Source organism: Mus caroli, unplaced genomic scaffold, assembly GCF_978045245.1.
Source record: "Mus caroli unplaced genomic scaffold, Mus_caroli_1 scaffold_8, whole genome shotgun sequence".
Classification (NCBI taxonomy): Eukaryota; Metazoa; Chordata; class Mammalia; order Rodentia; family Muridae; genus Mus; species Mus caroli.
In genome coordinates, this window is record NW_028227263.1 from 142,474,216 (window position 1) to 142,501,096 (window position 26,881).

Below are 26,881 nucleotides of genomic sequence, written 5' to 3' on the forward strand. Positions count from 1 at the left end.
TATGATACAGAGGACAGAACTCAGCACAGATGCTCAACAGATACTTCACCGTTTTACAATAACTGCACTGAAACTACAGTCCTTTTTTCCCTACAGATAAGGCCTACTGCCTAGAGCATAAACCAGAGCCTAGGTACCATGCATCTGTTTCTGAGTTCATAGTTATGTTAGTGTGATCCATAAGGCTTTATTTTATACTTTCTTTAGAATGTATTCGGTGTGCTATCCTGGGTATCCATGGCACTATGTATGTAGTATACAAATTAGGTATCTTTATGCACTATATACTACGTGTATCTGATATACAATTAATTGTAATACTTTTGATAAATTGTTGGTTTGATGCTTTGTCCAGTGTGTGTGTGTGTGTGTGTGTGTGTGTGTGTGTGTGTGTGTGTGCATGTGGAGGCTAGTATCATGTGTCTTTCTTTTATTACTTGTTACCATGTTTTAAAAGATTTATTTGTGTGTGTGTGTGACATATGTGCAGGTGCCCACTGCAGTCAGAAGAGGTCATCAAATCCCCTGGAGTTGGAGTTACAAGAAGTTGTGAGCCACCTGATAACAAATGCTGGGAACTGAACATAGGTACTGGGAACTGAACCCAGGTCCTCTGGAAGAGTAACAAGGCAGCAAGTGCTCTTAACCATTAAGCCTTCTCTTCTCTTCTCTTCTCTTCTCTTCTCTTCTCTTCTCTTCTCTTCTCTTCTCTTCTCTTCTCTTCTCTTCTCTTCTCTTCTCTTCTCTTCTCTTCTCTTCTCCTCTCCTCTCCTCTCCTCTCCTCTCCTCTCCTCTCCTCTCCTCTCCTCTCCTCTCCTCTCCTCTCCTCTCCTCTCCTCTCCTCTCCTCTCCTCTCCTCTCCTCTCCTCTTCTCTTCTCTTCTCTTCTCTTCTCTCTCTTCTCCCTCTCCCTCCCCCTCCTCCTCCCCTCCCCCTCCCTCTCCCTCTCCCTCTCCCCCCCTCCATCCCTCCATCCTGTTTTCTGAGGCAGGGTCTCTCACTGAATCTGGAACTACTGATTTATCTAGACTGGCTGGACAAGAAGCCACAGACATCCTCCTGTCTCCCTCTGCCTAACAGAGGGTTACCAGGATAGTTGGAACATCTGACTGCTTATGTGGATATACTGGGTATAAGAACTCAGGCCCTCTCTACAGTCAAACATTATGTGGAGAGTGAGCTCTTCAAGGCCTCCATTGGGCCCCTCCCTTTGAAGCTCTGGGAACCCAGTGGAAGAGGTGGAAGGACCGTGGGAGCCAAAGTGGTTGAGGACACCAGGAGAACACAAGATCTGTGGGATCAACTAAGCAGCATTCATAGGGGCTCACAGAGACTGAAGCAGCAGTCTTGAAGTCTACATGAGTCTGTGCTAGGTCCTCTGTGTATGTGTTATGGTTATTGGCTTGATATTTTGGGCAGACTCCTGGCAGTGGGAGTGGAGGTGTCTCTGTCTCTTTTGCCGGCTCCTAGGATCCTTTTCCTCCTATTGGGTTTTCCAGCCTTAATTGGAGGGCCTGTGTCTACTTTTATCGTATCTTGTGCCAGGTCAGTTGACATCCCTGGGAGGCCAGCTCTTTTCTGGGGGAAGAAGGGAAGGCTGGTGTGGATCTGGGGGAAAGGAGAGTCTGAAGAGAACTGGGAGGAAGGAGAAATTGTGGTCAAAATGTATTCTATTTAAAAAAAAAAACAATGAAGTAATAATAATAAAACAAAGAACTTAGGCCCTTGTGCTTATATAGCACGCTCTGCCATCTCCCAGGCCCATTTTAGTTATTTTATTTACCTTTTTTGCTTTGAGATATAAAAATATAAAGATTGTCTTCTTTTTTAAAAGATTTATTTATTTTTATGTATATGAAATACACACAGATGCTTGTGAGCCTTCATGTGGTTGTTGGGAATTGTATTTAGGACCTCTGCTCGCTCCATCCCTGCTTGCTAGGGCCCAAAGATTTATTTACTATTATAAATAAGTACACTGTAGCTGTCTTCAGACACAAGAGGGCGTCATATCTCATATAGGTGTATGTGAGCCACCATGTGGTTGCTGGGATTTGAACTCAGGATCTTTGGAAGAGCAGTCAGTGCTCTTACCCGCCGAGCCATCTCGCCAGTCCTGATGGTTTTCTTTATGATGTCTTTTTTTTTTTTTAAAGATTTATTTATTTATTACATGTAAGTACACTGTAGCTGTCTTCAGACACTTCAGAAGAGGGCGCCAGATCTCGTTACGGATGGTTGTGAGCCACCATGTGGTTGCTGGGATTAGAACTCTGAACCTTCGGAAGAGCACTCGGGTGCTCTTACCCACTGAGCCATCTCTCCAGCCCCTATGATGTCTTTTTAATGCTAAGAAGTTTGAACTGCAGTAAATACCAACAATCAAAGATGCATTTTCTTTAAAGGCTAACACTTTTGGGGGCTGGTGACGTGGCCAATCAAGTAAAGGCACTTACCACCAAGTCCAGTGATTGGAGTTTGATGCCTGGAAAGAGATAATTGACTCTTACAAGTTGTTCTTTCCCCTCCGCACACCTTGTCCGTGTGTGCATGATCAAGTACTAATTAAAATATGTAAAATAAGAATGCAAACCAACTTCTGTATCCTATCAGTTGAAACTACTGCCTTAAACAGGAGGGCTGTCAGTCTCACCTAGCAGAAAACCACATGTAGGGCTGGGGAGACGGTTCGCTTGGTAGAGTACTTGCTACTCTTTTAGAGAACCCAGGTTCAGCTTCCAGTTACCACATGCTGGCTCAGAACCACCCATAACTCCAGTTCCAGGAGATCTAACAGTCCCTATGGACATCCACAGGTACCAGACATACACATGATATACAGACATACATGTAGGCTAACACTTCCTATCCATGCCAGAAATTGTAAGTGACTTCATCTTGTGCAGGTAGCCACAGTTGCTGTGAGTAGATATGCATGGGTAACAAACAGGTCATGCCTCTCCCAGAAGTCAGCATTGGACAGCCTTCCTTCCATTACATCCTCTTTACTCACTCCTCCTTGATTTGCCTGTGCCCCATCTTTTTTGTGTGTTTAGTTAATTAGTTAATTAATTTTATGTATATTAGTGCTCTATCTCCATGTATCCCTCCATGCCAGAAGAGGGCATTAGATCCAAGTATGAATGGTTGTGAGCCACCATGTGGTTGCTGGGATTTGAACTCAGAACCTCTGGAAGAGCAGCCAGTGCTCCTAACTACTAGGCCAGCCCCTGTGGGAGTCCCATCTTGATCTCCAACTCTGGTGTCATCATGCTTCTGGAATACTCACAGTCAAATACTCTTCTCTGGACTTGACACTGCTATTCACTCACCTTGAAGAGGAAGAACCCCAGGGCTCAAGAACTGAAGAAGCCTGTAGAGTGACTTATGCTCAGATGGACGTCTGAGCTGTGAGTGAGATCCCTTACAGTCAGACCAGGCAGTCTCATGATGCTTGTGTGTGCTCAGTTCTGCAGAAGTACAGGGATTGCTAAAGACTGAGGGAAGGCATCAAATGAGGAAGCAGGGGTGGACCCGAGACCACATTGGGGTTCCCTTCCTTGAAATTTCCAATGAAGACTTATTTCCTTGTAAAAAATTTATTTGTTTACTTACCTACTTTTCCAGAAAGACTCTAAGTTTTAATTCGGTGTGTTGTACAGGACTATCCTATGTACTACTATGTCCTACCACTATCTTTGTGAGGTCAAGAAAAAAATTGTCCCAGCTGTGTTTGGTGACTGTTGACTTTCTCCATAGAAGGAGAGGTGGGAGGGTCATGGCATTCTCACCTGAGTATCCACTACCTCAGACTAGCTTTATGCAATTCTGACTTAATTTACGTGCCTTTAGTTGGGGGCTAGAAGGATATAGGTTGAGAGCGATTATTGAGGTGGCACCATCTATGCAGCCATCAATCAGGGAGTCCTCACCATGCTGGGTGAAGATCTTACAGTGTGGCTGCTTTAAGGTCACTCATGCTCCTGCCCACAGCCCTTCATTCATTGCTCTGTGAGTAAGCTTAGCAAACTCACTGATTCCCCTAGAACAGTGATTCTCAACCTTCCTAATGCTGAGACCCTTTAATGCAGTCCCTCCTGTTGTGGTGACGGCAACCATAAACTTGTTTTCACTGCTACTTCCTAACTGCAATCTTGCTACTGTTATGAATCCTAATGTAAATATCTGATATACAGGATATCTGACAAGTGACCCTCAGAGGGGTCATGATCCACAGATTGAGAGCTGCTGCTCTAGCGTGAGCTTGGCTGGAACTGCACTTCAGTTTGTCACTGGGACCTCAAAAAGGGGGTAGATATTCTTTATATCGTTCCCAGAGAAGGAATTTTAGCAAGAATCTGTATGTGACTGTGTGTGGGTATGTATGCATGCACAAGTGTAAGTATGCAGATGCCAGAAGAGGGCAGCAGATCTCTTGGATCTGGAGTTATAGATTGTGAGCCACTCTGTGTAGGTGCTGAGAATTGAACACAGGTCCTCTCCAAAGAGCCTGAATGTTCTCTCTCTCTCTCTCTCTCTCTCTCTCTCTCTCTCTCAAGACCATTTATTTATTATGTACACAGTTGTTTTGCCTGCATAAATACCTGCATGCCAGAAGATCCCACCATAGTTGGTTGTGAGCTACCATGTGGTTGCTAGGAATTGAACTCAGGACCTCTGGAAGAACAGTCAGTTCTCTCAATCTCTGAGCCATCCCTCCAGCCTCTGAATGTTCTTTATGGCTGATGAATCCCTACAACTTTAACCCTGAGCACCTAATCCTTCAGTCTCCGTCTCCCAAGTTCTGGGATTACTACCATGCTTACTTTATGCAGTGTTGTGAGTCAAACCAAGGAACGGCAGTTTCTAAACAAGCACTCTCAAGTACTGACCTACATTCACATCCTAGTTTTTGTTTATTGAGTGGTATATTTACAAAGTAAACTGTACAAATCCTAGGACGCATGTTAGAGACATTATAGCTCTCTAGCTATGTGTGTCAGTTGGCTTTTTGTTCTGTAATAAGTACTCAGGATAAATCAACTTGTCAAAAGAAAAGTTTCGTTTCGCTCATGGCTTCTGAGGTTTCAGTTTTATTGCTTGGTACAACTGTTTGGGGCCTCTGTTGAGACAGCTTATCATGGCAAAACTAGATGGTGAAGGAAAGTCAGGTTTTTTTGTGAAGAGAGAAAACAGAGAAAAAGCTTAGGATATTGCTATCTCCTTCAAGGGCACACTTCTAGAGATTCAAGATCTTTCATAAGGCCCCACCCATCTTTTGAAGTTTCCTGATCTCTTAAGCTGAAAATAGCCATTCCAAATCTAAACTATGACATTGTCTGTCTGCCTATATGTCTGTCTGTTCTACCTACATCTATCATCTACCTATATCTCTATCTATCTATCATCTATATCTATCTACCTATCTTCTTTTCTATCTGTCTACCATTCATCTATATCTATCATCTGCCATGCCTATAATTTATCAGAGCTTTTTCTCCCACCTTGGTATACACATTGTGTAGATAAAAAACTAGACTATTTTAGTGCTCTTAAAAGTTTTCTTGGCCCTCCTCTCTATAGTCAATTTCTGCTTCTTCTTAGATAATCCATTCTGAATTTTTCTGTGACTGGGTTTTGCCTGCAGTTGACCAGGATAGCTAGAGTTGGACCACATGCATTCTTTGTGTCCAAGTTCTTTCACACTCCATGTTACTTCTGAGATTTCATGGTCTTACATGTATTTTATTTATTTATTTTTGCAGAAGCTTGAGATCATTCACTTTTATGATTATATTATAATTTATTTATCATTCTCATTGGGCTCCTTCCACCCTGATCTTTTATGGATGATGATAATTTTATCATTTTATCAATTTGATCTTCTATGGATAATCATGATAATTCCTTTTTGGGGTTGTTTTTGGTGATGGCACTGGGGTTTAAACTTAGTGACTCATGCATCCCAGATAAGCACTATACTCCTGAGCCAGGGGCCTAGTCTTGACCTGAGCATCTTCATGTGTTCAGCAGCTTCCTTGACTGAAAACTTCTGTCCCCAGTACCTAGATTGAAGCATAATGATAAGAAGTTCAAGACCATCCTCATCAGTGGGAAATTTGAGATCACCCTGGACTACATATTGAGACCTAGTTTCAAACCAAACCAAACAAACACTAAACTAAACTCTCATACTAAAACAAATATTAAAGGCAAATGTCATCATGACTAATGTTCACTCATGTAGCTTGAAATGCATTTGGGAACCTTTGACTGTGGCTTTTGTTGGTAGAGAGCTTGTCTAGCAAACACAAAGCCCAGGGTTCAATTCCCAGCACTGCCTAAACCATATGTGGTGACACATGCCCATAATCCCATCAGGATGTGGAAGCAAGAAGACCAGAAGTTCAAGGTCATCCTCAGGGCTGGAGAGATAGCTCAGTGGGTAAGAACACTGACTGCTCTTCCGAAGGTCCTGAGTTCAAATCCTAGCAACCACATGGTGGCTCACAACCACCTGTAATGAGATCTGACACCCTCTTCTATATGTCTGAGGACAGCTACAGTGTACTTACATATAATAAATGAATAAATAAATAGTCATCTTCAGTTTTATGGTGATTTTGAGGCTGCCCTGGGCTACATGAGATCCAGCAAAATAAAATGAAAGTAAAAGAGAGAAACTGTCTGGGCTCTGCCACTTTTCCTCAGTAAGGAGAGGTAGATCATCTCTAGTAGGAAAGGAGTATTGGCGCCAATGTCTAGTGACTATGATATATGACTCTCAATTTACACAAATCTCAGCTCAGTATAAACCCAGTAAACCCAGTGTTAAGCCCTTTGAAAATTACTTGTGTAAGGCCTGAAATTTGAAACGGAAGAGGACCAAGTGAGGCAAGTCTCTGAAGGGGTTTATAGGAACATGTTGCAACAGATAGCATCAGCACATTTCCTGAGAGTGAACGTGTGAGGAAGGAACTGAGCAGCCATCTCAAAACCAATCCTGCCTACTCTCTGAGCTTGGAGATGCTGATGCCCTGGCCACTTTCTTCTGCTGATAGTAGACCTGCTGAAGACCTTTGGACCAGCCGCTGAGCCACCATGATCTTTAGGCTCCTTTCCCTTCTCTGCCTCCGTAAGTTGTTCAGGGTGGGACATTCAGTTTCCAGGAAATCATAAAGCTGGTGAGATACTTGGGTGGGGATTGAAGCCAGAATTTACACCAGATAGTGTGCTGAGTGCATAGGACAAACCAGAAATTTCAGCGAGTTCACTGTACATGTTAGGGCAAAACCAATGCTCAACATGTAGTAGGCAGAGATGGGGAAAAGTAAGGGCTGGGGCTGTAGCTTTGTTGGTAGTGCTTACCAAGTGTACGTGAAGCCCTGGTTCCATTCCCAGTACTATAAATCAAGAATAGTGACATGAAATCTGTAACTCCAGTACATGGTAGATGGAGAGAGGCAAATAAAATTTGAAGATCGTCTTTAGCTAAGTAGGGAGTTTAAGGAATGCCTGGACTACATAAACATCCCCCCTCCCTTCAACACACGCACAGACAGACACAAAGCAGATAGAGCATAGATATAATGTAAAGGAATCAAAACTAGGAATTCTATGTGCTGTTGCTAGCCAAGGTTGAGTCAGCAGCCCGCTATTTCTTTTCTACGAAGCCAACTTGTTATGATTGAGATGGGACCGAGACCAACCTCAGAAAGACCTTCTTGTTTACTTATTTTTAAAATTTGTTGAGACAAGATCTTGCCGGGCGTGGTGGCGCACGCCTTTAATCCCAGCACTCGGGAGGCAGAGGCAGGTGGATTTCTGAGTTCGAGGCCAGCCTGGTCTACAGAGTGAGTTCCAAGACAGCCAGGGCTATACAGAGAAACCCTGTCTCGAAAAACCAAAAAAAAAAAAAAAAAAGAGACAAGATCTTACCATGCAGCCTTGGTTGACCTCACTATGTAGACCAAGCTGGTCTTGAACTTACAGAGATCATCCTGCCAAATGCTGAGATTACAGGTTTGTGCCACCATGTCTAGCTCTTTTTAATAAATAATAACAACAACAACAACACTACAATAGATGACAAATGTTATTAAATAACTTTCCTTAGGCAGGGGTAATCCCAGCTCTAGAGAGGAGGAGTCAGGAGGATCAGAAGTTCAAAGTCATCTGGTTACGTCGTGAATTTGAGCCCAGCTGGGTTATATGAGGCCGTATATAAAATAATGAAATAAAGCATGCACAGTAGAACGTCTTTAATCCTAGTTCTGAGGAGGCAGAGACAGGCGGATCTCTGTGAGTTTGAGGCCAGCCTGGTCTACATAGCAAGTTCCAGGCCAGCCAGAGCTACATAGTGAGACCATCCTGACCCACTCCCTATTTAAAAACAAATGAACAACCCTAAAAGCCTTCTGAAGAAGATTAAGTTTGCTTTTATAGGTTAGAAATCTGATCTGAATTTGCAAACCAAAGTGATTTCCAGCATATTTCAGAGATTTGTTTGTTTGCTTTTGTTTTGTGTTTTGCTTTTTCGAGACAGGGTTTCTCTGTATAGCCCTGGCTGTCCTGGAACTCACTTTGTAGACCAGGCTGGATTCGAACTCAGAAATCCACCTGCCTCTGCCTCCCGAGTGCTGGGATTAAAGGTGTGGGCCAGCACGCCCGGCTCAATATTTCAGAGATTTTGAGGAAACCGAATTTCAACCCACGTGTGTCTAACCCAAACAGTATTACTGGTTCCATGTTGCCCAGAGTTCTATGAACAAGGCTGAGTTTACAGGGTTCCTTGTTGTGGGACCATCTTGGAAATGTTTGATGGGACTTGGAGTTTGTCTTGATTTTGTTGTTGTTAACCTTACAATTGTTGGATTATGTGGGAAGAGGAGCCTCATTTGAGAAAATGCCTCCATCAGATTGCTTGTTGGTAAGTCTGTGGGGGCATTTTCTTTTCTTTTTTTATGGTACGCTTCACAAATTTGCATGTCATTTCACAGACTACACTAATCTCTGGATCATTTCAACTTTAGTAAGTTCTTGATTAATGACTGATGTGGGATGGCTCAGACCACTGTGGGTGGTGCCATCCCTGGGCAGGTGATCCTGTAAGAAAGCAGACTGAGCAAACCATGGGAAGCAAGCCAGGAGTCAGCACTTCTCCATAGTCTCTGCATCAGCTCCTGTCTCCAGGTTCCTTCCCTGACCTCTCTCAGTGAAGCAGAAACCCTTTCCTCCCCAAGTTGCTTTTGGGCAGGGTGTTTTAATGCAGCAATAAAAACTGCAGTTAAAGTTAGAGAGTGGTGACACATGGCTTTCATCCCAGCACTCAGGAGACGGAGGCAGACGAACCTCTCAGTTCAAGTCCAGCCTGCGGTCTACAGAGTGAGTTTCATGACAGCTAGGGCTACACAGGGAAATCCTCTCTCTCTCTCTCTCTCTCTCTCTCTCTCTCTCTCTCTCTCTCTCTCTCTCTCTCTCTAATTTTTTGAGACAGAGTTTCTTTGTATAGGCCTGGCTGTCCTGGAACTTGCTCTGTAGACCAGGCTAGAGAGATCTGCCTACCTTCCTCTGCCTCCAGGGTGCTGGGCTTAAAAGCATGTGTCACCACCTATCGGTATTTTAATTTTTTTTTTTTTTCTTTTTGACAGAAGCTTCCCCAGGGTGGAAAGTTAGGTACTGGGACAGTCTACAGCCCCCAGACATCTTGGGCCAGGGTTTCTGGATGCTTGGTTAAATGAACTTGAAGAGTGTATGAAGGGTTTTCTTTTATAGTTTAGTGTTTTCTTTCTTTCTTTCTTTTTTTTTAAAGATTTATTTATTTATTATATGTAAGTACACTGTAGCTGTCTTCAGACACTCCAGAAGAAGGCGCCAGATCTCGTTACGGATGGTTGTGAGCCACCATGTGGTTGCTGGGAATCGAACTCTGGACCTTCGGAAGAGCAGTCGGGTGCTCTTACCCACTGAGCCATCTCACCAGCCCATAGTGTTTTCTTTCTGATAAGATCACACATGAACACTGCATCTGTATCATTCCTCCCTCCATCTCCTTCCAACTCCTTACACGTCTGACTTCCCAATTCATGATCTCTTCTTTAATCATTGTTGTTTATATGCTACATGCATGTATGTATGTATGTATGTGTATGAGCACATATATACACACATATATATGTATATACATATATACACATATACAGACATACACATACACACACACACACACACATATATATATATACATGAGTATATACAACCTACTGAGTAGCTATACTCATATGGATATGTGTCTAGGAGTAACCACTTGGCATTGGACAACCGGTGTGGGAGTTCATCCCAGGAAGAGACTGATTCTCCTCTCAGCAACTATTCACATCTTTAAGTAGCTCCTCATCTAGGGTGACACCATGTGGAGACATGAGGAGTTTTATTATAGACTTATTTTTATTATATTTATTTATTTGTATACATTGTCAATAAATTGTGTGTTTTTGTGCGTGTGTTCACATGGGTGCAGGTGTATATGCAGACTCTCATGGATGTGTGGAAGGCAGGAGATCAACCTCAGGTGTCACTCCTCAGGGGCAACTCATGTTGCTTATTGAGACAAGGTCTCTTTTTGCTCTGAGGCTCACCCATGATCTAGACTGGCTGGCCCCTGAGCCCAAGAGATCTTCCTGTCTCTACTTCTCGGGCAACTGGGACTCCAAGCATTTGTCACCACAGTAATGTAGCTCACATAGGTGTTAGGGATCAAACTTGCATATACTGAGAGATTTGCTGACTGAAAGGCCTCCCCAGGTTCTCTCCACAGAGCCTTTTTAGTCTGTTTGTTTTGAGACAGGGTCTCTGTTCTCAGTTCAGGCTGTTCTTGAACTCACTATGTAGACCAGGCTGGCCTCAAACTCACAAATGTCCTCTTGCCTGAGTACTGGGATTAAAGGTATGCAAAGCCACCCCCATCTTCCCCCAAGGGATCTCGATACCGTGAGGAGTAGGTTAACTTCTTTTCTCTCCAGTGTTCTTCGAGGCTTGTGTCCCTTCCCTGAGGAGAAGTAATGACCCAGACAATGTGACCCATGCAGACATGGTGACTTATGAAGCTTGGGGATAGGGATGAACAGTGGAAAGGTTTGTGGGAGTTTATAGGACGAAGATGGGACCCTTGGAGTAAGATCAACAAGAGGATAACAGTCAATCCCAGAAACAAGCCGAAGCTACAGCCCAAAGTAGGGAGCATGCAGCTCCTGAGAGGATATCCTGAAGTGATAACAGGAGAGTGTTCCTGCCTGCCTCTCAGGACCAGGGATGGTGACTAGGTAACTTCAGGCAGGGGCCTGTGCCTCATGAGTGATTTCTCCCTCCCCCAGGGCTGTGTGTTGGGCAAACAGACATTCCTGAAAGTGGTAAGTTGTTCTTCAGACTCCTCCGTCCTTCCCCCAAATACCCTGTCTTCCCTCCCCCTTTTCTATCTTCTGTGTGTACGTCCATGTGCATATTGTGAGGATGCATGTAGAAGCCAGAAGTCAACAACGCTGGTGTTGTTTCTCAGGTGTCCTCCATTCTTTATTTTATTTTATTTTGGGGTCGTGCTGCTGTAATTTTTTTTTTTTTTGAGACAAAGTCTTTCATTGGATCCAATGCCTGCCAATTAACCTAGACTAGCTGACCTGTTCAGAGATCCATCTGTCTCCACTTCCTTAGCAATGGGATTATAAGCATGCATTGCCAGACCTTTTTTTTTTTTTAATTTCCAGGAGTCCAACTCAGGTGTTTGCGACCACATTACAAGCATGTTACTAATTGAACTATCTCAGATAAAGCTCCAGTCTGTTTCCTTCCAGGGCCTCCTCCCAAGCCCAGCCTCCGTGCCTGGCCCAGCACAGTGCTTCCCACCAGGAGCCACGTGACAATGCAATGTAAGAGCCCCACCCCGAGTAAATACTTCATTCTCAAAAGGGAAGGTTTCGCTTTGAATTCTGTGAAGCCATATAATTTGACAGAGGAGACGGCTGATTTTCATATCACCGACCTACGACAGAATGATGGCGGACACTATACCTGTGAATACTATAGCAAATGGCCCCATGACACACTGTCACGCCCCAGCAATGCCCTTTTCTTGTTGGTCACAGGTGAGGATGGTCTACCTCAAAGAGATGGACAGAGGTTGGGGGAGGGACTAGAAAAAAGGAGGAAGTGAAAGGGTGGGATCTCCAGCGCCAGGGTTAGAGGAGCAAGTATGTGGCTCCCCCAGGGCTTGTGGGAAGTTTAATATCTCTGTCCTAGAGTCACAATAGACAGAGGGGCAAGGTTCCTGAGATCACCACCACATGAACAAGAATGAAAAAATAGCCGGGCAGTGGTGGCAAATCCACCAGCACTTGGGAGGCAGAAGCAGGCGGATTTCTGAGTTCGAGGCCAGTCTGGTCTACAGAGTGAGTTCCAGGACAGCCAGGGCTACACAGAGAAACCCTGTCTCGAAAAAACAAACAAACAAAACAAAAACAAACCAAGAACCAGCACTCAGGACCCACAGCTTCTTCCCTTGAGCTCAGAGCCTCTTTCTCTTCCAGGATACTTACCTCAGCCCTCCTTTCAAGCCCACCACCGGGGTACAGTGACTGCAGGAAGCAAGGTGACTTTGCAGTGCCAGAAAGCAGGCAGTGTCCTCGGACCCGTGAAGTTTGTGTTACTGAAGGTGGGACGCTCAACTCCTGTGCAGACGAGGAGCTCAACAGGAATGGTATCAGACTTCTCTCTTGAGAATGTGACAGTCAGAGACTCGGGGGAGTACAGCTGTGTTTACTATCAGGCAAAGGCTCCCTATCGGGCCTCAGGGCCCAGCAAGCTGCTTGAGATCTCTGTGATAGGTAAGGTTATGTGTAATCTTGTGACCACCTGTGTGTGTGTTGGCTGAGGGAGTTGTCCAGTGCTGGGGTTGTCATAGTTAGCAGACATGTTTTATTTAGCTAAGCAATATTTATAGTTTTATTGATTTTTTTTTTTACAAAAAGATTTGTTTTATTTATGAGTACACTGTAGCTGTCTTCAGACAAACCAGAAGAGGGCACCCGATCTCATCACAGCCACCGTGTTGTTACTGGGATTTGAACTCAGAACCTCTGGAAGAGCAGTCAGTGCTCGTAACAGCTGAGCCATCTTTCTAGCCCTTGTTATTATTATTGTGAGACAAAGTCTCACTATGTAGTCTTGGCCTAGACCAGGCTAGCCTCAAATTCACAGAGACCTGCCTGCCTTTGCCTCAGAATGCTAGGTTTGAAGGCATATACTGCTACTCTGGCTTATGATTTTAATTAAACTTTCAGGTTAATATAAAGTTAATCACAATGGGACTTAGAATCAGCAAGAAAACCAACCTCTGGGCTTGTCAATGGGGGATTATCTAAATTAGGTTATGAGATGGGAAGGCTTGCCATCCAAGGGCTGGGATCCCAGACTAGATAAAAAGGCTAAAGTGAACCGTGAGCCCCCGGTATTTACCTTGCTCTCTCCTTCCCGACTGTGGATGCAAGACGACCATCTGCCTCAAGATCTTGCTGCCTCCTCGACTTTCCCACCGCAACTGACAGCAACCTCACTCCGTGAGTCAAAACAAACCCTTTCTTTGGTTGCTTTAGTGAGGCAATAACCACTAATACAGCTAGCACACTGAGTTTAATCAGTGTGACTCTACAAGGACTAAAGACATTTATTCTCCTTTCTGCCCACACTGCTCTAGTCACCCCCACTGCCCCCAACTGCTTCCTCCTGTCTCCCTGTTAGTCATTGTCTCATTATATACTTTTATCCTCCCCTAATTCTCATACCCACTTCTCATGATCCTCAATATAGTTTAGCGACTCTCATATAAACTATACACACACACACAGGCACACATACATATAATTTTAAATCTAGGCTAGGCTGTTGCTATGATTATAAAATAATTTGAGATTGGGTATCATTGAAAGAAAATATGATATTTATCTTTCTGAAACTAGCTTATTTTATTTAACACAGTGACCTCCAGCAGATACCATGATTTTGATTTTCTTCATGGCTGCATGAAATTCTGTCATATACACACACATCACATTTGATGGATATCAAGGCTGGTCTAGTTTCCTGGCCATTGTGACTAAGGGAGCAATAGGTACAGAGGAGCATGAGCAGGCATCCCTTTGGTACAATGACCTGAGAGCCCTCCAGGTATACACCAAGGAGTGACACAGCTGGTTGTATAGTGTTCCTATTATCAATTTTTTGGGAAACCTCCACTTTGATTTCTATGCTGACTGTACAAGTTTACACTCCCACCAGCGGTGTTAGGATTCCCCTCTCCCTGCATCATCACCAGCATTGGTTGGTACATTTTCAGCCATTATGATTGTGGTAAGATAGAATCTCATAGCTGTTGTTTTTTCTTTTTTACAAATTTTAATTTTTTATATTTAAGTTTTATTTATGTATTTTAGGTATGTGGGTGCTCTATTTGAATGTATGCCTCATGACAGAAGAGGCATCAGATAGAAGAGAGCATCAGATCCCATTACAGATGGTTGTGAGCCACCATATGACTGGGATTTGAACTCAGGACCTCTGGAAGAGCAGCCAGTGCTCTCAACCTCAAATCCATCTCTCCAGCCCAGTTTTTGGTTTACAAGACAGGGTTTCTTTGTGTAAACAGTCCTGGCTGTTCTGGAACTCACTTTGTAGACCACGCTGACTTCCAATTCACAGAGATCTACCTGCCTCTGCCTGCCGAGTGCTGGTATTAAAAGCATGCACCACCATGCCAGCCTCATAGCAGTTTTTTTAAAAAAAGATTTATTTATTATTATACATAAATTCACTGTAGCTGACTTCAGACACACCAGAAAAGGGTATCAGATCTCATTATAGGTGGTTGTGAGCCACCATGTGGTTGCTGGGATTTGAACTCAGGACCTTTGGAAGAGCAGTCAGTGCCCCTACCCGATGAGCCATCTCACCAGCCCTCTCATAGAAGTTTTTCTCTGAGCACCTTTTCTTCTATTTAACAGCTTTTTGTGTTTCTGGCTCTGAGAACTGCCTATTCAGTTTATTAGCTAGTATATTGTTTGGATGATTTTTGTTGCTTAATTTTTCAGAGTCCATCTTATATCCTATATGTTAATCCTCTACTTGTTGTGTAATTGCACAGGATCATTCTCATTCTCCATGATGTCTCTTCACACTGGAGAGCGTGTCCTTTGTCATAGAGAAGGCGCCTTTTAGTTTTATGTGATCCTGCTTGTTAGTTCTTTGGATCATTTAATGCGTCATCAAAGAGTTTTTCAGGGAGTCCTTGCCTACGTCTGCTATGCTGAAGTGTTTTCTGTTGAGCAGTGTCAAAGCATCTGGTCTAAGGGCTTTGGTGTATTTAGAATTGATTTTTGCGCTGGGTGAGAGAGGTGGATCTACTTTCATTTTCAACAAGCCGATTTCAGTGTTCCCAGCATGACCTTTTTTTTTTTTTTAAAAAGATTTATTTATTTATTATATGTAAGTACACTGTAGCTGTCTTCAGACACCCCAGAAGAGGGCACCAGATCTCGTTACGAATGGTTGTGAGCCACCATGTGGTTGCTGGGATTTGAACTCTGGACCTTCGGAAGAGCAGTCGGGTGCTCTTACCCACTGAGCCATCTCACCAGCCCCCAGCATGACTTGTTAAAGACAATGTCTTTTCTATAATTTTTGCTTGTTTTTGTTTGTTTGTTTGTTTGTTTCATTTTAAAGAGACTTTAGTTTTTTATTTTATTTTATTAGATATTTCCTTTATTTACATTTCAAATGCTATCCCGAAAGTTCCCTATACCCTCCCCCTGCCCTGCTCCCCTACCCATCCACTCCAACTTCTTGGTCCTGGCGTTCCCCTGTACCGGGAAAAGTTTGCAAGACTTAGGGGCCTCTCTTCCCAATGATGGCCAACTAGGCCATCTTCTGCTACATATACAGCTAAAGACATGAGCTCTGGGGGTACTGGTTAGTTCATGTTGTTGTTCCACCTATAGGGTTGCAGACCCCTTCAGCTCCTTGGGCACGTTCTCTAGCTCCTCCATTGGGGGCCCTGTGTTCCATCCTATAGATGTCTGTGAGCATCCACTTCTGTATTTGCCAGGCACTGGCATAGCCTCATTCAAGACAGCTATATCACGGTCCTTCAGCAAAATCTTGCTGGCATATTCAATAGTGTCTGGGTTTGGTGGCTAAATATGGGATGGATCCCCAGGTGGGGTAGTCTCTGGATAGTCCATCCTTTCATCTTAGCTCTAAACTTTGTCTCTGTAACTCCTTTCATGGGTATTTTGTTCCCTATTCTTTTTTTTTTTTTTAAAGATTTATTTATTGATTATATGTAAGTACACTGTAGCTGTCTTCAGACACTCCAGAAGAGGGAGTCAGATCTCATTACGGATGGTTGTGAGCCACCATGTGGTTGCTGGGATTTGAACTCTGGACCTTTGGAAGAGTAGTCGGGTGCTCTTACCCACTGAGCCATCTCACCAGCCCTTTGTTCCCTATTCTAAGGAGGAATGAAGTATCCACAAGTTGGTCTTCCCTATTCTTGATTTTCTTGTGTTTTGCAAATTGTATCTTGGGTGTTCTAAGTTTCTGGGCTAATATCCACTTATCAGTGAGTGCATATCTAGTGACTTCTTTTGTGATTGGGTTACCTCACTCAGGATGATATCCTCCAGATACATCCATTTGCCCAAGAATTTCATAAATTCATTGTTTTTATTAGCTAAGTAGTACTCCATTGTGTAAATGCACCACATTTTCTGTACCCATTCCTCTGTTGAGGGACATCTGGGTTCTTTCCAGCTTCTGGCTATTATAAATAAAGCTGCTATGGACACAGTGGAGCATGTGTCCTTATTACCAGTTGGAACATCTTCTGGGTATATGCCCAGGAGAGGTATTGCGGGATCCTCCAGTAGCACTATGCCACATTTTCTGAGGAACTACCAGACTGACTTCCAGAATGGTTGTACAAGCTTGCAATTCCACCAGCAATGGAGGAGTGTTCCTCTTTCTCCACATCCTTGCCAGCATCTGCTGTCACCTGAATTTTTGATCTTAGCCATTCTGACTGGTGTAAGGTGGAATCTCAAGGTTGTTTTGATTTGAATTTCCCTGATGATTAAGGATGTTGAACATTTTTTCAGGTGCTTCTCAGCCATTAAGTATTCCTCATGTGAGAATTCTTTGTTTAGCTCTGTACCCCATTTTTTAATGGGGTTATTTGAATTTCTGGAGTCCAGCTTCTTGAGCTCTTTGTATATATTGGATATTAGTCCCCTATCAGATTTAGGATTGGTAAAAATCCTTTCCCAATCTGTTGGTGGCCTTTTTGTTTTATTGACAGTGTCTTTTGCCTTACAGAAGGTTTGCAATTTTATGAGGTCCCATTTGTCAATTTTTGATCTTACAGCACAAGCCATTGCTGTTCTGTTTAGGAATTTTCCCCCTGTGCCCATATCTTCAAGATTTTTCCCCACTTTCTCCTCTATAAATTTTAGTGTCTCTCTCTTTTTTTTTTTTTTGATTTATTTATTATATCTAAGTACACTGTAGCTGTCTTCAGACATACCAGAAGAGGGCGTCAGATTTCATTACGGATGGTTGTGAGCCATCGTGTGGTTGCTGGGATTTGAACTCAGGACCTTCGGAAGAGTAGTCTGTGCTCTTAACCACTGAGCCATCTCTCCAGCCCAGTGTCTCTGGTTTTATGTGGAGGTCTTTGATCCACTTAGACTTGAGCTTTGTACAAGGAGATAAGAATAGATCAATTCGCATTCTTCTATATGCTAACCGCCAGTTGTGCCAGCACCATTTGTTGAAAATGCTGTCATTTTTCTGCTGGATGGCTTTAGCTCCCTTGTCAAAGATCAAGTGACCGTAGGTGTGTGGATTCATTTCTGGGTCTTCAATTCTATTCCATTGATCTACCTGTCTGTTGCTGTACCGGTACCATGCGTGTTGTTTTGTTTTGTTTATCACAATTGGTCTGTAGTACAGCTTAAGGTCAGGCATGGTGATTCCACCAGAGGTTCTTTTATTGTTGAGAATAGTTTTTGCTACCCTAGGTTTTTTTATTATTCCAGATAAATTTGCAAATTGCCTTTTCTAACTCAGTGAAGAATTGAGTTGGAATTTTGATGGGGATTGCATTGAATCTGTAGATTGCTTTCGGCAGGATAGCCATTTTGACTATATTAATCCTGCCAATCCATGAGCATGGGAGATCTTTCCATCTTCTGAGATCTTCTTCAATTTCTTTCTTCAGAGACTTGAAGTTCTTATCATACAGATCTTTCACTTCGTTAGTTAGAGTCACACTAAGGTATTTTATATTATTTGTGACTATTGTGAAAGGTGTTGTTTCCCTAATTTCTTTCTCAGCCTGTTTATCCTTTGTGTAGAGAAAGGCCACTGATTTGTTTGAGTTAATTTTATATCCAGCTACTGCACTGAAGCTGTTTATCAGGTTTAGGAGTTCTCTGGTAGAATTTTTAGGGTCACTTATATATACTATCATATCATCTCCAAATAGTGATATTTTGACTTCTTCCTTTCCAATTTGTATCCCCTTGATCTCCTTTTGTTGTCGAATTGCTCTGGCTAGGACTTCAAGTACAATGTTGAATAGGTATGGAGAAAGTGGACAGCCTTGTCTAGTCCCTGATTTTAGAGGGATTGCTTCCAGCTTCTCACCATTTAGTTTGATGTTGGCTACTGGTTTGCTGTAGATTGCTTTTATCATGTTTAGGTATGGGCCTTGAATTCCTGATCTTTCCAAGACTTTTATCATGAAGTGGTGTTGGATTTTGTCAAATGCTTTCTCAGCATCTAACAAGATGATCATGTGGTTTTTGTCTTTGAGTTTGTTTATATAGTGGGTTACGTTGATAGATTTCCATATATTCAATCATCCCTGCATCCCTGGGATGTTTGTTTTTGAGAGAAGGTTTCACTCTGGAGCCCAGGCTGTCCCAGAAGCCACAGAGATTTGCCTGCCTGTGTCCTGCCTCCTTGGAGCATTGGGGTTAAAGGTGCACTCCACCATGCCTGTGTTTTTGACCATTTTGTAATAATTAGATGAATCACACCACATGGGCTGATTTCCATTCTATTTGACTGGTCTACACGTCTGTTTTTACACTAGTGGTGGTGTTCTGCTTTTTACAGGTTTGTTGCTGTTGCTGTAGCTAATTTGCGATTGGGTATCATGAGACTTCCAACATGGCTTTTTCTGCTAAGGATCAGTTTTGTTATTCTTAGTCTTGTGTGCTTTCATATGAGTTTTAGCATTGTTTTCTCTAGTACTGTGAAGAATGTTGTTAAGATTTTGATAAAGATAGCACCAAATCTGTGGGTCACTGTAGGTAACCTAGCCGTTCTAACAATATGAATTCTGCCTGTCCATGATCAGGGGAGGTTTCTCCATCTTCTAGTGTCTTCTTCTGTCTTTGATGTCTTAATGTTTTCTCTGTGGAGGCCTTTTTTTTTTTGGTTTTTCGAGAGAGGGTTTCTCTGTGTAGCCCTGGCTGTCCTGGAACTCACTTTGTAGACCAGGCTGGCCTCGAACTCAGAAATCAGCCTGCCTCTGCCTCCCGAGTGCTGGGATTAAAGGCGTGTGCCACTACACCCAGCTTAGACCTTTTTATGTAAAAGAAAATCTCAAGGGAAGAAAGAAAGAAAGAAAGAAAGAAAGAAAGAAAGAAAGAAAGAAAGAAAGGAAGGAAGGAAGGAAGGAAGGAAGGAAGGAAGGAAGGAAGGAAGGAAGGAAGGAAGGAAGGAAGGAAGGAAGGAAGAAAGAAAGGAAGGAAGGAAGAAAGAGAATTTACAAGCAAGGTGTGTGGTAGTTAATGGGGAAATATTCTCGTAGGAAACTTTGGATAGTTTTGGAGACTTAAAACCATAAAGGAACAATATCAGGGAGAAACCCACTTATAATTGTTTATGTATATGTATATCAATAAGTATAGGAGATCAAAGACCTCCACAGAAGCCGGGCGTGGTGGTGCACGCCTTTAATTCCAGCACTCGGGAGGCAGAGGCAGGCGGATGTCTGAGTTTGAGTCCAGACTGGTCTACAAAGTGAGTTCCAGGACAGCCAAGGCTACACAGAGAAACCCTGTCTCGAAAAACCAAAAAAAAAAAAAAAAAAAAAAAAAAAAAAGAAAAGAAAGAAAGAAAGAAGGTGCATGTGATGAATGCTGACTGGTGAAGAATGACTTTCTTATGTAGCAGTGATGTTACCTGACTTGCCCTGTGCGTCTTGCCCACAGGTAACCTTGCTGTTGATATATTTAGTTATGAATGCATCTTTGAGATGAGGTGATTCATGTGCAGGCTCCTTTAAGGACAGATCAATGCCAAGCATTACATCAGCACCTCTTCTCCTCCCCTCCTTCCTCCTACCTCTTCCCCCTCCTCCTCCTCCTTCTTCTGCTTTTAAGGGTATGTGTGTGTTCATATGTATAAGTGCAGGCATCCATATACCAAGGTTTATGTGTGGCTGTCAGAAGACAACATTGTCTAGTAGTAGTCCTCGCCTTCAGTCTTGTTTGAGACAAGGGTCTCTTGCAGTTCATGCATGCAGATGTCAGGCTATCAGGCCCACAAGCTTCTTCAGAATCTCCTATCTCACTAAAGTGCATATGGGTTTTAGATGCATACTACTGTATTTAGCTTTATGTGGGTTCTGGGGTTCAGGCACTATACCCACTTAGCCATTCCCCTTGTCCTTTGCCATAATTCAACAGCTCCTCTTGAATGAAAGGGAGATACACAGTAAACCAGACTTTCAAATTCTCTGACTCTCACTCCAGCACAGCATGTTGTGGTCTGAGGACCGCATGCTGACCTGCCACTGATTTCTGTGTTCCATAGATCTAGGTGTAGATCTTTCTCCTTTGATCTGTGTTCTGCCTAAGATTACCTCCTAATACATCAAGGGAGATGGAAAAACGGAAGAGAGCAGAAGTAGAAATGAGGTAAAGCCAAACAAAGGGGGAAAGCTGAGGCAGAGTTGAACACAAAGGAAGGTAAAGGAATATCCATTTCAACTCACAGTTCAATCTTTAGAGAACACAGGCCAGGGTACAAGCCAGACATATGGGAGTTAGATCTGGTCCATCTCTCTTTGAAGGAGGGATGCCCTCTGCAGCCAGTGATGGTCATCTTCTCCCTTTCAGAGACCCTGGATACAATGACAGAAGGCTACACTATGGGTAATCTCATCCGGGTCGGTGTGGCTGCTGTAATCCTGCTAATAGTGGGAGGCTTTCTGGTTGAAGCCTGGCACCGTGAGCGGCTGTCTCCAAATAAACCCTGGTAAAATAACTGAACACTCCTTTTTACGTGTTTGTTTTTGTTTTCTTGAGACAGGGTTTCTTAGTGTAACCAGCCCTGGCTATCCTGGACTTGCCTTGCAGACAAGCTAGCCTTGAACTCACAGAGATTTGCTTGCCTCTGCCTCCAAAGTGGTGGGATTAAAGGCATGCACCACCATGCCCAGCTACCACTCCTCTTTTAAATGGGCTGTTGTGTAGTTGTGACTGTTTTCTTCTTCAGTTGAGAGAGGTGTAACTGACAGATATAAATTGAATGTATTTACTATGAACAAAGTAGGATCTTGACATATTTAATTTAAAAAAAATCAATGTTTATGTGTGTTTTGCTTGAATGTATGTCTGTGTACCAAATATATGTCTGTACCAATGTGCATGCCTGATGCCTTAGAGGGCACAAGAGGGTATTGGATTCACAGGTGACTGTGCACCATCATGTGGGGTTTGGGAATTGAACCAGGGTCCTCTACAAGAGTATCCAGTAACTTTTAACCAGGGAGTCATTTCTGCAGCCCCAACATATTGAATTTTTGTGTCAATTATATTTCAATCACCCTAGGAAAAAATAATTAAGTAATCTATTATGTACTGAATAAGAAATTTCATCAGTCATGGAATATTTGACACAAAACAGCTATCAAACCTACTTACCAATACAGAGCTACTTTTATGGCAACTTTTAAAAAAAATTTTATTTTTTTTATATGTAAGTACACTGTAGCTGTTTTCAGATACTCCAGCAGAGAGACCTTCAGATATTGTTACAGATGGTTGTGAGCCACCATGTGGTTGTTGGGATTTGAACTTAGGACCTTTGGAAGAGCAGTTGGTGCTTTTAACTGCTGAGCCATCTCTGAAGCTCCATTTTATGACAATTTTTAATTGTCCAATTTAGCCTTGTTACTTACAGGGTATATGCCGTATGCTAAATCAATATGGGCTTATATAAAAAACAGATCCCACCCAGTAGAGTCATAGGTGTCTCCACACAGGCACACAGGAAGATTCTTTTCACCATAGGGTAGTGATAAGAAACAGGAGCTAGCCAGGCGTGGTGACACACGCCTTTAATCCCAGCACTTGGGAGGCAGAGGCAGGCAGATTTCTGAGTTCAGTTCGAGTCCAACCTGGTCTACAAAGTGAGTTCCAGGACAGCCAGGGCTACAGAGAGAAACCCTGTCTCGAAAAACAAAAACAAAAACAAAAACAAAAACAAAAACAAAAACAAAAACAAAAACAAAAACAAAAACAAAAACAAAAAACAAAAAGCAAAAACAAAAGAAGAGGAAGAGGAAGAGGAAGAGGAAGAGGAAGAGGAAGAGGAAGAAGAAGAAGAAGAAGAAGAAGAAGAAGAAGAAGAAGAAGAAGAAGAAGAAGAAGAAGAAGAAGAAGAAGAAGAAGAAGAAGAAACAGGAGCTAGAAAGATGGCGCAGTGATTAAGAACACATGCTGCTTAGAGGTGTGTGGCGCTGGGGACTGCTAAGACAGGCATAGCTCTGCAGAGCAGGATCCCTTTTCAGGTGGTCCCACGGTTAAAGAATCATTCTCTCAGGGTGACTGTTGTTGAGGTAGGTCAGCTGTCGATTGTCTCGATGCAAAGAAGGATCATAGATGGGATTGTTTTAAATGCTGTGTGAGAATCTAGAGAGTGTTTGAAACACTAAGCACAGTGAACCTGCGAGTAAAGGTGGTTACCAGCATGAGAAATTCCATTTTATCTACAGTGAACATTTTGATAATAGAGACTCAAGTAAAAACCACCGTGATGACTAGGATGGAAGTCGGCATTCCAGAGGGGATGACCAATATTTACAACCCCAGATAATCTCTGAACTGCCTCAAGAAACAAACCACCGTGACTGTGGCTTGCCTTTGGATTTCTCAATTTTTACAGAGCTATTATTAAGGGGAGTCAGACCAAGTAAAAAAGACCCCTTTTCTTGAAGAATCGCCAAGTTACGCAAGTTGAACGATCATCAAGAGCACTTATGGCTACCATTGGAAGAAGCCTGGGCGCCTTCGGTTCTCCAGTACCTGAGCCCCAGCCACCCTTCCTCCGTTCACTTGTGTTTCAGGGTGCGGCAACATCCTCTTGTTGGGGAATGCAGCTTGCAGCCGTTTACACTGCACTGGGTAGAAGTTATCTAACAAGATGTGCTGGATAGCCGTGGTAGCCTTTGGCGTGCCCCTTTTGAAGCATGAACTCTTGTGTTCAGTCTTTATAACTGATTAGACAAACCTCTAGATTCTGGTTTAACAGATTTCTGTTGCCTCTGTCGCCATCCTAACCATACTTTTGAAGTTTATACAGAAAGCTTTAAGAATTTAGTTTGTAAGCCGGGCGTGGTGGCGCACGCCTTTAATCCCAGCACTCGGGAGGCAGAGGCAGGCGGATTTCTGAGTTCGAGGCCAGCCTGGTCTACAGAGTGAGTTCCAGGACAGCCAAGGCTACACAGAGAAACCCTGTCTCGAAAAACCAAAAAAAAAAAAAAAAAAAAAAAAGAGTTTAGTTTGTGCCCTTGGTTTTTATTTTTACAACTGCTAAAATACCTCTGTAAGCCTTATCCTTTATCCTTTCATAGTTGTATAAAATTGTATAGAATTCATTGACCAACTGAAATGTTGGATATCTGTAAATGAGAACAAAATGTGGGTTGCTTTTTTTCATAAAATAATTTCTATTGGGCGTTGCTGTGACATGAACAGCAGCCAGCCTATAACTGTGAATACCTTGTGTCGTCAGTATTTGCATTACAGTCATAAAAGTGTGCAAGTCCTGTGACTCCCAGCTTAACTAAATACTGTTATGCCACTTAACGAGCACAGCAAACTGGTTTAAGTTTCAATGAAATTGATGTAAAATGATAGCCCATAAATAAACAGATATTTGTGTTTGGTTTAAATTAAAAAAAAAAAAAAAAAAAAAAACACATGCTGCTTTTACAGAGGACTAGTATTTGTTACTCCGGGTCCTGTAAAGTGGAAACTTCTAGTTTCTTTGGAAAGCTATGTCAAATGATGTTTTTCTGGGGCACACAGGTGAGAGGATGTCTTGCTAAAGCAAACACATGAAAGACTGTTTTCCTGAAGAAGACACAGGTGAAAGGATGTTTGAATATAGCCAGCATGTGAAAAGACACTTGATGAAGAAATATAGATATGATCCCACAGAGAGCGGAAGAGATGCATTGAGCCTTGGTTTGGTTTGCTCCACCTCGCTATTCTTCACTAAAGACACACATGTATTGGTTTGCTTTACATAGCGTTTTTGAACTCAACTTACGGTAATGTTGCCATTGAGAGAAACTTGTCCAAGAACTGCTCATAAGGTTCCTGCAGCTGTTTGTCAAGCCTGGCAGTTTCTTCCGGATTGAACAACAGCTGCTGGTTTGTGTCTGCCTGGTGTCTGCCTACCTAGAGGACTGGTCTGCAGCCGCTGAGTCGTATTTGGTGTTTGCTACAGGACTGAACTGTTGAAGAAAGATGATTGAGCTCGCCCCCAAAGGACTATTGCTGAACAGGTCCACTCTCCCCATATCCTAATAGCTTTTCTCTTCTGCTACCTCTGCGGGCTAGAGGAGAGGTTGTGTTGTGCCATGAAACATTCGTGAACCCCAGAAGACCACCAAGGAGCTGATTCTGATGGAATCATATTAGGGTCTTTTTATTCAAGCCCAAGCTTGGGCTCCCTGCCAACCCTGACATAGTAGGAAGGTGGAGCCCTGAGCCTAGTTTCAGGCAAGCATTTACAGAAGCAAGAGCCTGGTACATATCTGATTGGGGGGCCATTATGGCCTTTAGCATAATTGGTTGGTGCCAGGAGCCAAACCATAAACTTAACTTCTGCTTTCCTCCCGATTGGTGGTTGTTAGGAAGTGAAATGTCAGGGGCAGGCTTGTAATCTGGGGGGTGCAGATTTGTTGGGGAATAGCCTGGAAACTGGTGCTAGATGCAGGTTTTGTTGGTGGGTAGCCTGAAAACTGGTGCTAGGTACTGGCCTGTGAGTTTACTTGAGTTCAACCTTAGGTCAGGTTCTCTAAAATGGAGCCTGAACCCAAAATGAAGCATTTAGGAAAGACTATGTCTTTCAAACATCTCCAGATAGGAAGGATGGGAAATGGTGGTGAATGAGAACCCCTCCAATTTAGAAATTGTATTCCTCTCAATTCAGTTCTGTCCTGCCCCACAGTGCCCCAGGAGAAAAATGAATCTTCAGACCAAATTATCTCTGTGAATTTATGTGAAACCTTGATGCAGCTTTTTGGGAATCATCCAGGAACAGGCTGCCTCATCCTGACTCTTCACACAGAACAGAGGCCTGGACATATCTGGACACACACACATATGACACACGATACACGTATGCATGCATGACCGGAGAGGGAATCAGACAGAAGAGAGCATTAGATCCCATTATAGATGGCTGTGAGCCATACTGTGGTGGCTAAAAATTGAACACAGAACCTTTGCCAGAGCAGCTCTTAACCACTGAGCCATCTCACCAACCCACTACCAGGGCTGGTCTTTGTCAGGGTGTTCTATCACAGCCTTATAGAGAGTGAAACTTAAGATGGGCCCTGCTTCTTGTTCCATCCCAAGCTCCCTGCTTGATGTGAAAAGCCTCCAGCATCTGTTCCCACTACTATGACCTCCACTGTGCCATGATGGATTGAAACTGTGAATACAAATAAAAATGTCCTCCCTTGAGTTGTCTCTGTCAGATATTAAGACAAGGAATATGACATCACTAATTGTCCCTCTTTAGTGTCATTTTTCTTCCTTGATCCCATGTATGAAAGAAGGATGACACTGTCTCTGGGCTTGGCATATTTCTTGGGACTGGGTCCATCTGTGGTGATTTGATTATGTTTGACCCATAGGAAGTGATACTATTAGGAGATGTGGCCTTGTTGGAGCAGGTGTGTCATGCTGCCATGCTTCCCACCATGATGATGATAATGGATTAAACCTCTAAAACTGGGTTTTTTCTTCCTTTCTGGTAATTGCATTATCACTCACAGCAGATGCACTCTCATAGCATCTCCGTGGAAGGCATAATTATCCTGCAGTCAGCCAGGGTTAACTTGTAAAACTGATCCCATGTGCACAGCCGAGTATATGTATATGTACTGATGTTGAGATCTTTTGCTTTTTCAATGCAATCTTCTTACAGGTAAACATATAAGTGCAAAGGTGAAGGAAGTTGCAGCAGCTGTGAACAGAAAGCTGAAGACCTTCATGGAGATCACTTTGGAAGAGGATAGCCTTGAAAGATTCCTGTATGAGTCATCAATGAGAACTTTGGGAGAATTTCTGAATCCATGACAAAACCACCGTCTCTGGACTAAGCCCGGAGTCCTGAGTCTGTAAGGACCACAGCCAGGTCTGTCGGTGCCCAAAGATGGAGAACAGTACAGCACTGGTGCTCTACCATATACCCTGTGCCTTTAACCAGCTTGCAGAGATGGAGAATGGTGAAAGTCATGTGAGAGA

The 26,881-nt window shown here is 43.1% G+C and overlaps 1 protein-coding gene across 1 annotated transcript; it reads left to right on the forward strand.

Moving 5' to 3' along the window:
- The first annotated feature begins 6,959 nt into the window (after positions 1 to 6,959).
- Positions 6,960 to 25,596, forward strand: LOC110298758 (T-cell-interacting, activating receptor on myeloid cells protein 1). The gene is made up of 7 exons (XM_021168187.3): positions 6,960 to 7,134; positions 11,372 to 11,407; positions 11,846 to 12,136; positions 12,578 to 12,874; positions 13,538 to 13,606; positions 21,233 to 21,371; positions 25,578 to 25,596. The coding sequence occupies exons 1-7, from the start codon at positions 7,101 to 7,103 to the stop codon at positions 25,594 to 25,596; spliced, it is 885 nt and encodes a 294-aa protein (XP_021023846.1). The 5' UTR covers positions 6,960 to 7,100.
- Positions 25,597 to 26,881: the final 1,285 nt, after the last annotated feature.

Excerpts from the sequence above, each read along its gene's own strand:
- LOC110298758 (XM_021168187.3), top strand. The coding sequence starts at position 7,101 with ATGATCTTTAGGCTCCTTTCCCTTCTCTGCCTCC. Across the intron at positions 12,875-13,537 it reads GCTTGAGATCTCTGTGATAG|ACGACCATCTGCCTCAAGAT; the intron begins GTAAGGTTATGT and ends TGTGGATGCAAG. Across the intron at positions 13,607-21,232 it reads ACTGACAGCAACCTCACTCC|AGACCCTGGATACAATGACA; the intron begins GTGAGTCAAAAC and ends TCTCCCTTTCAG.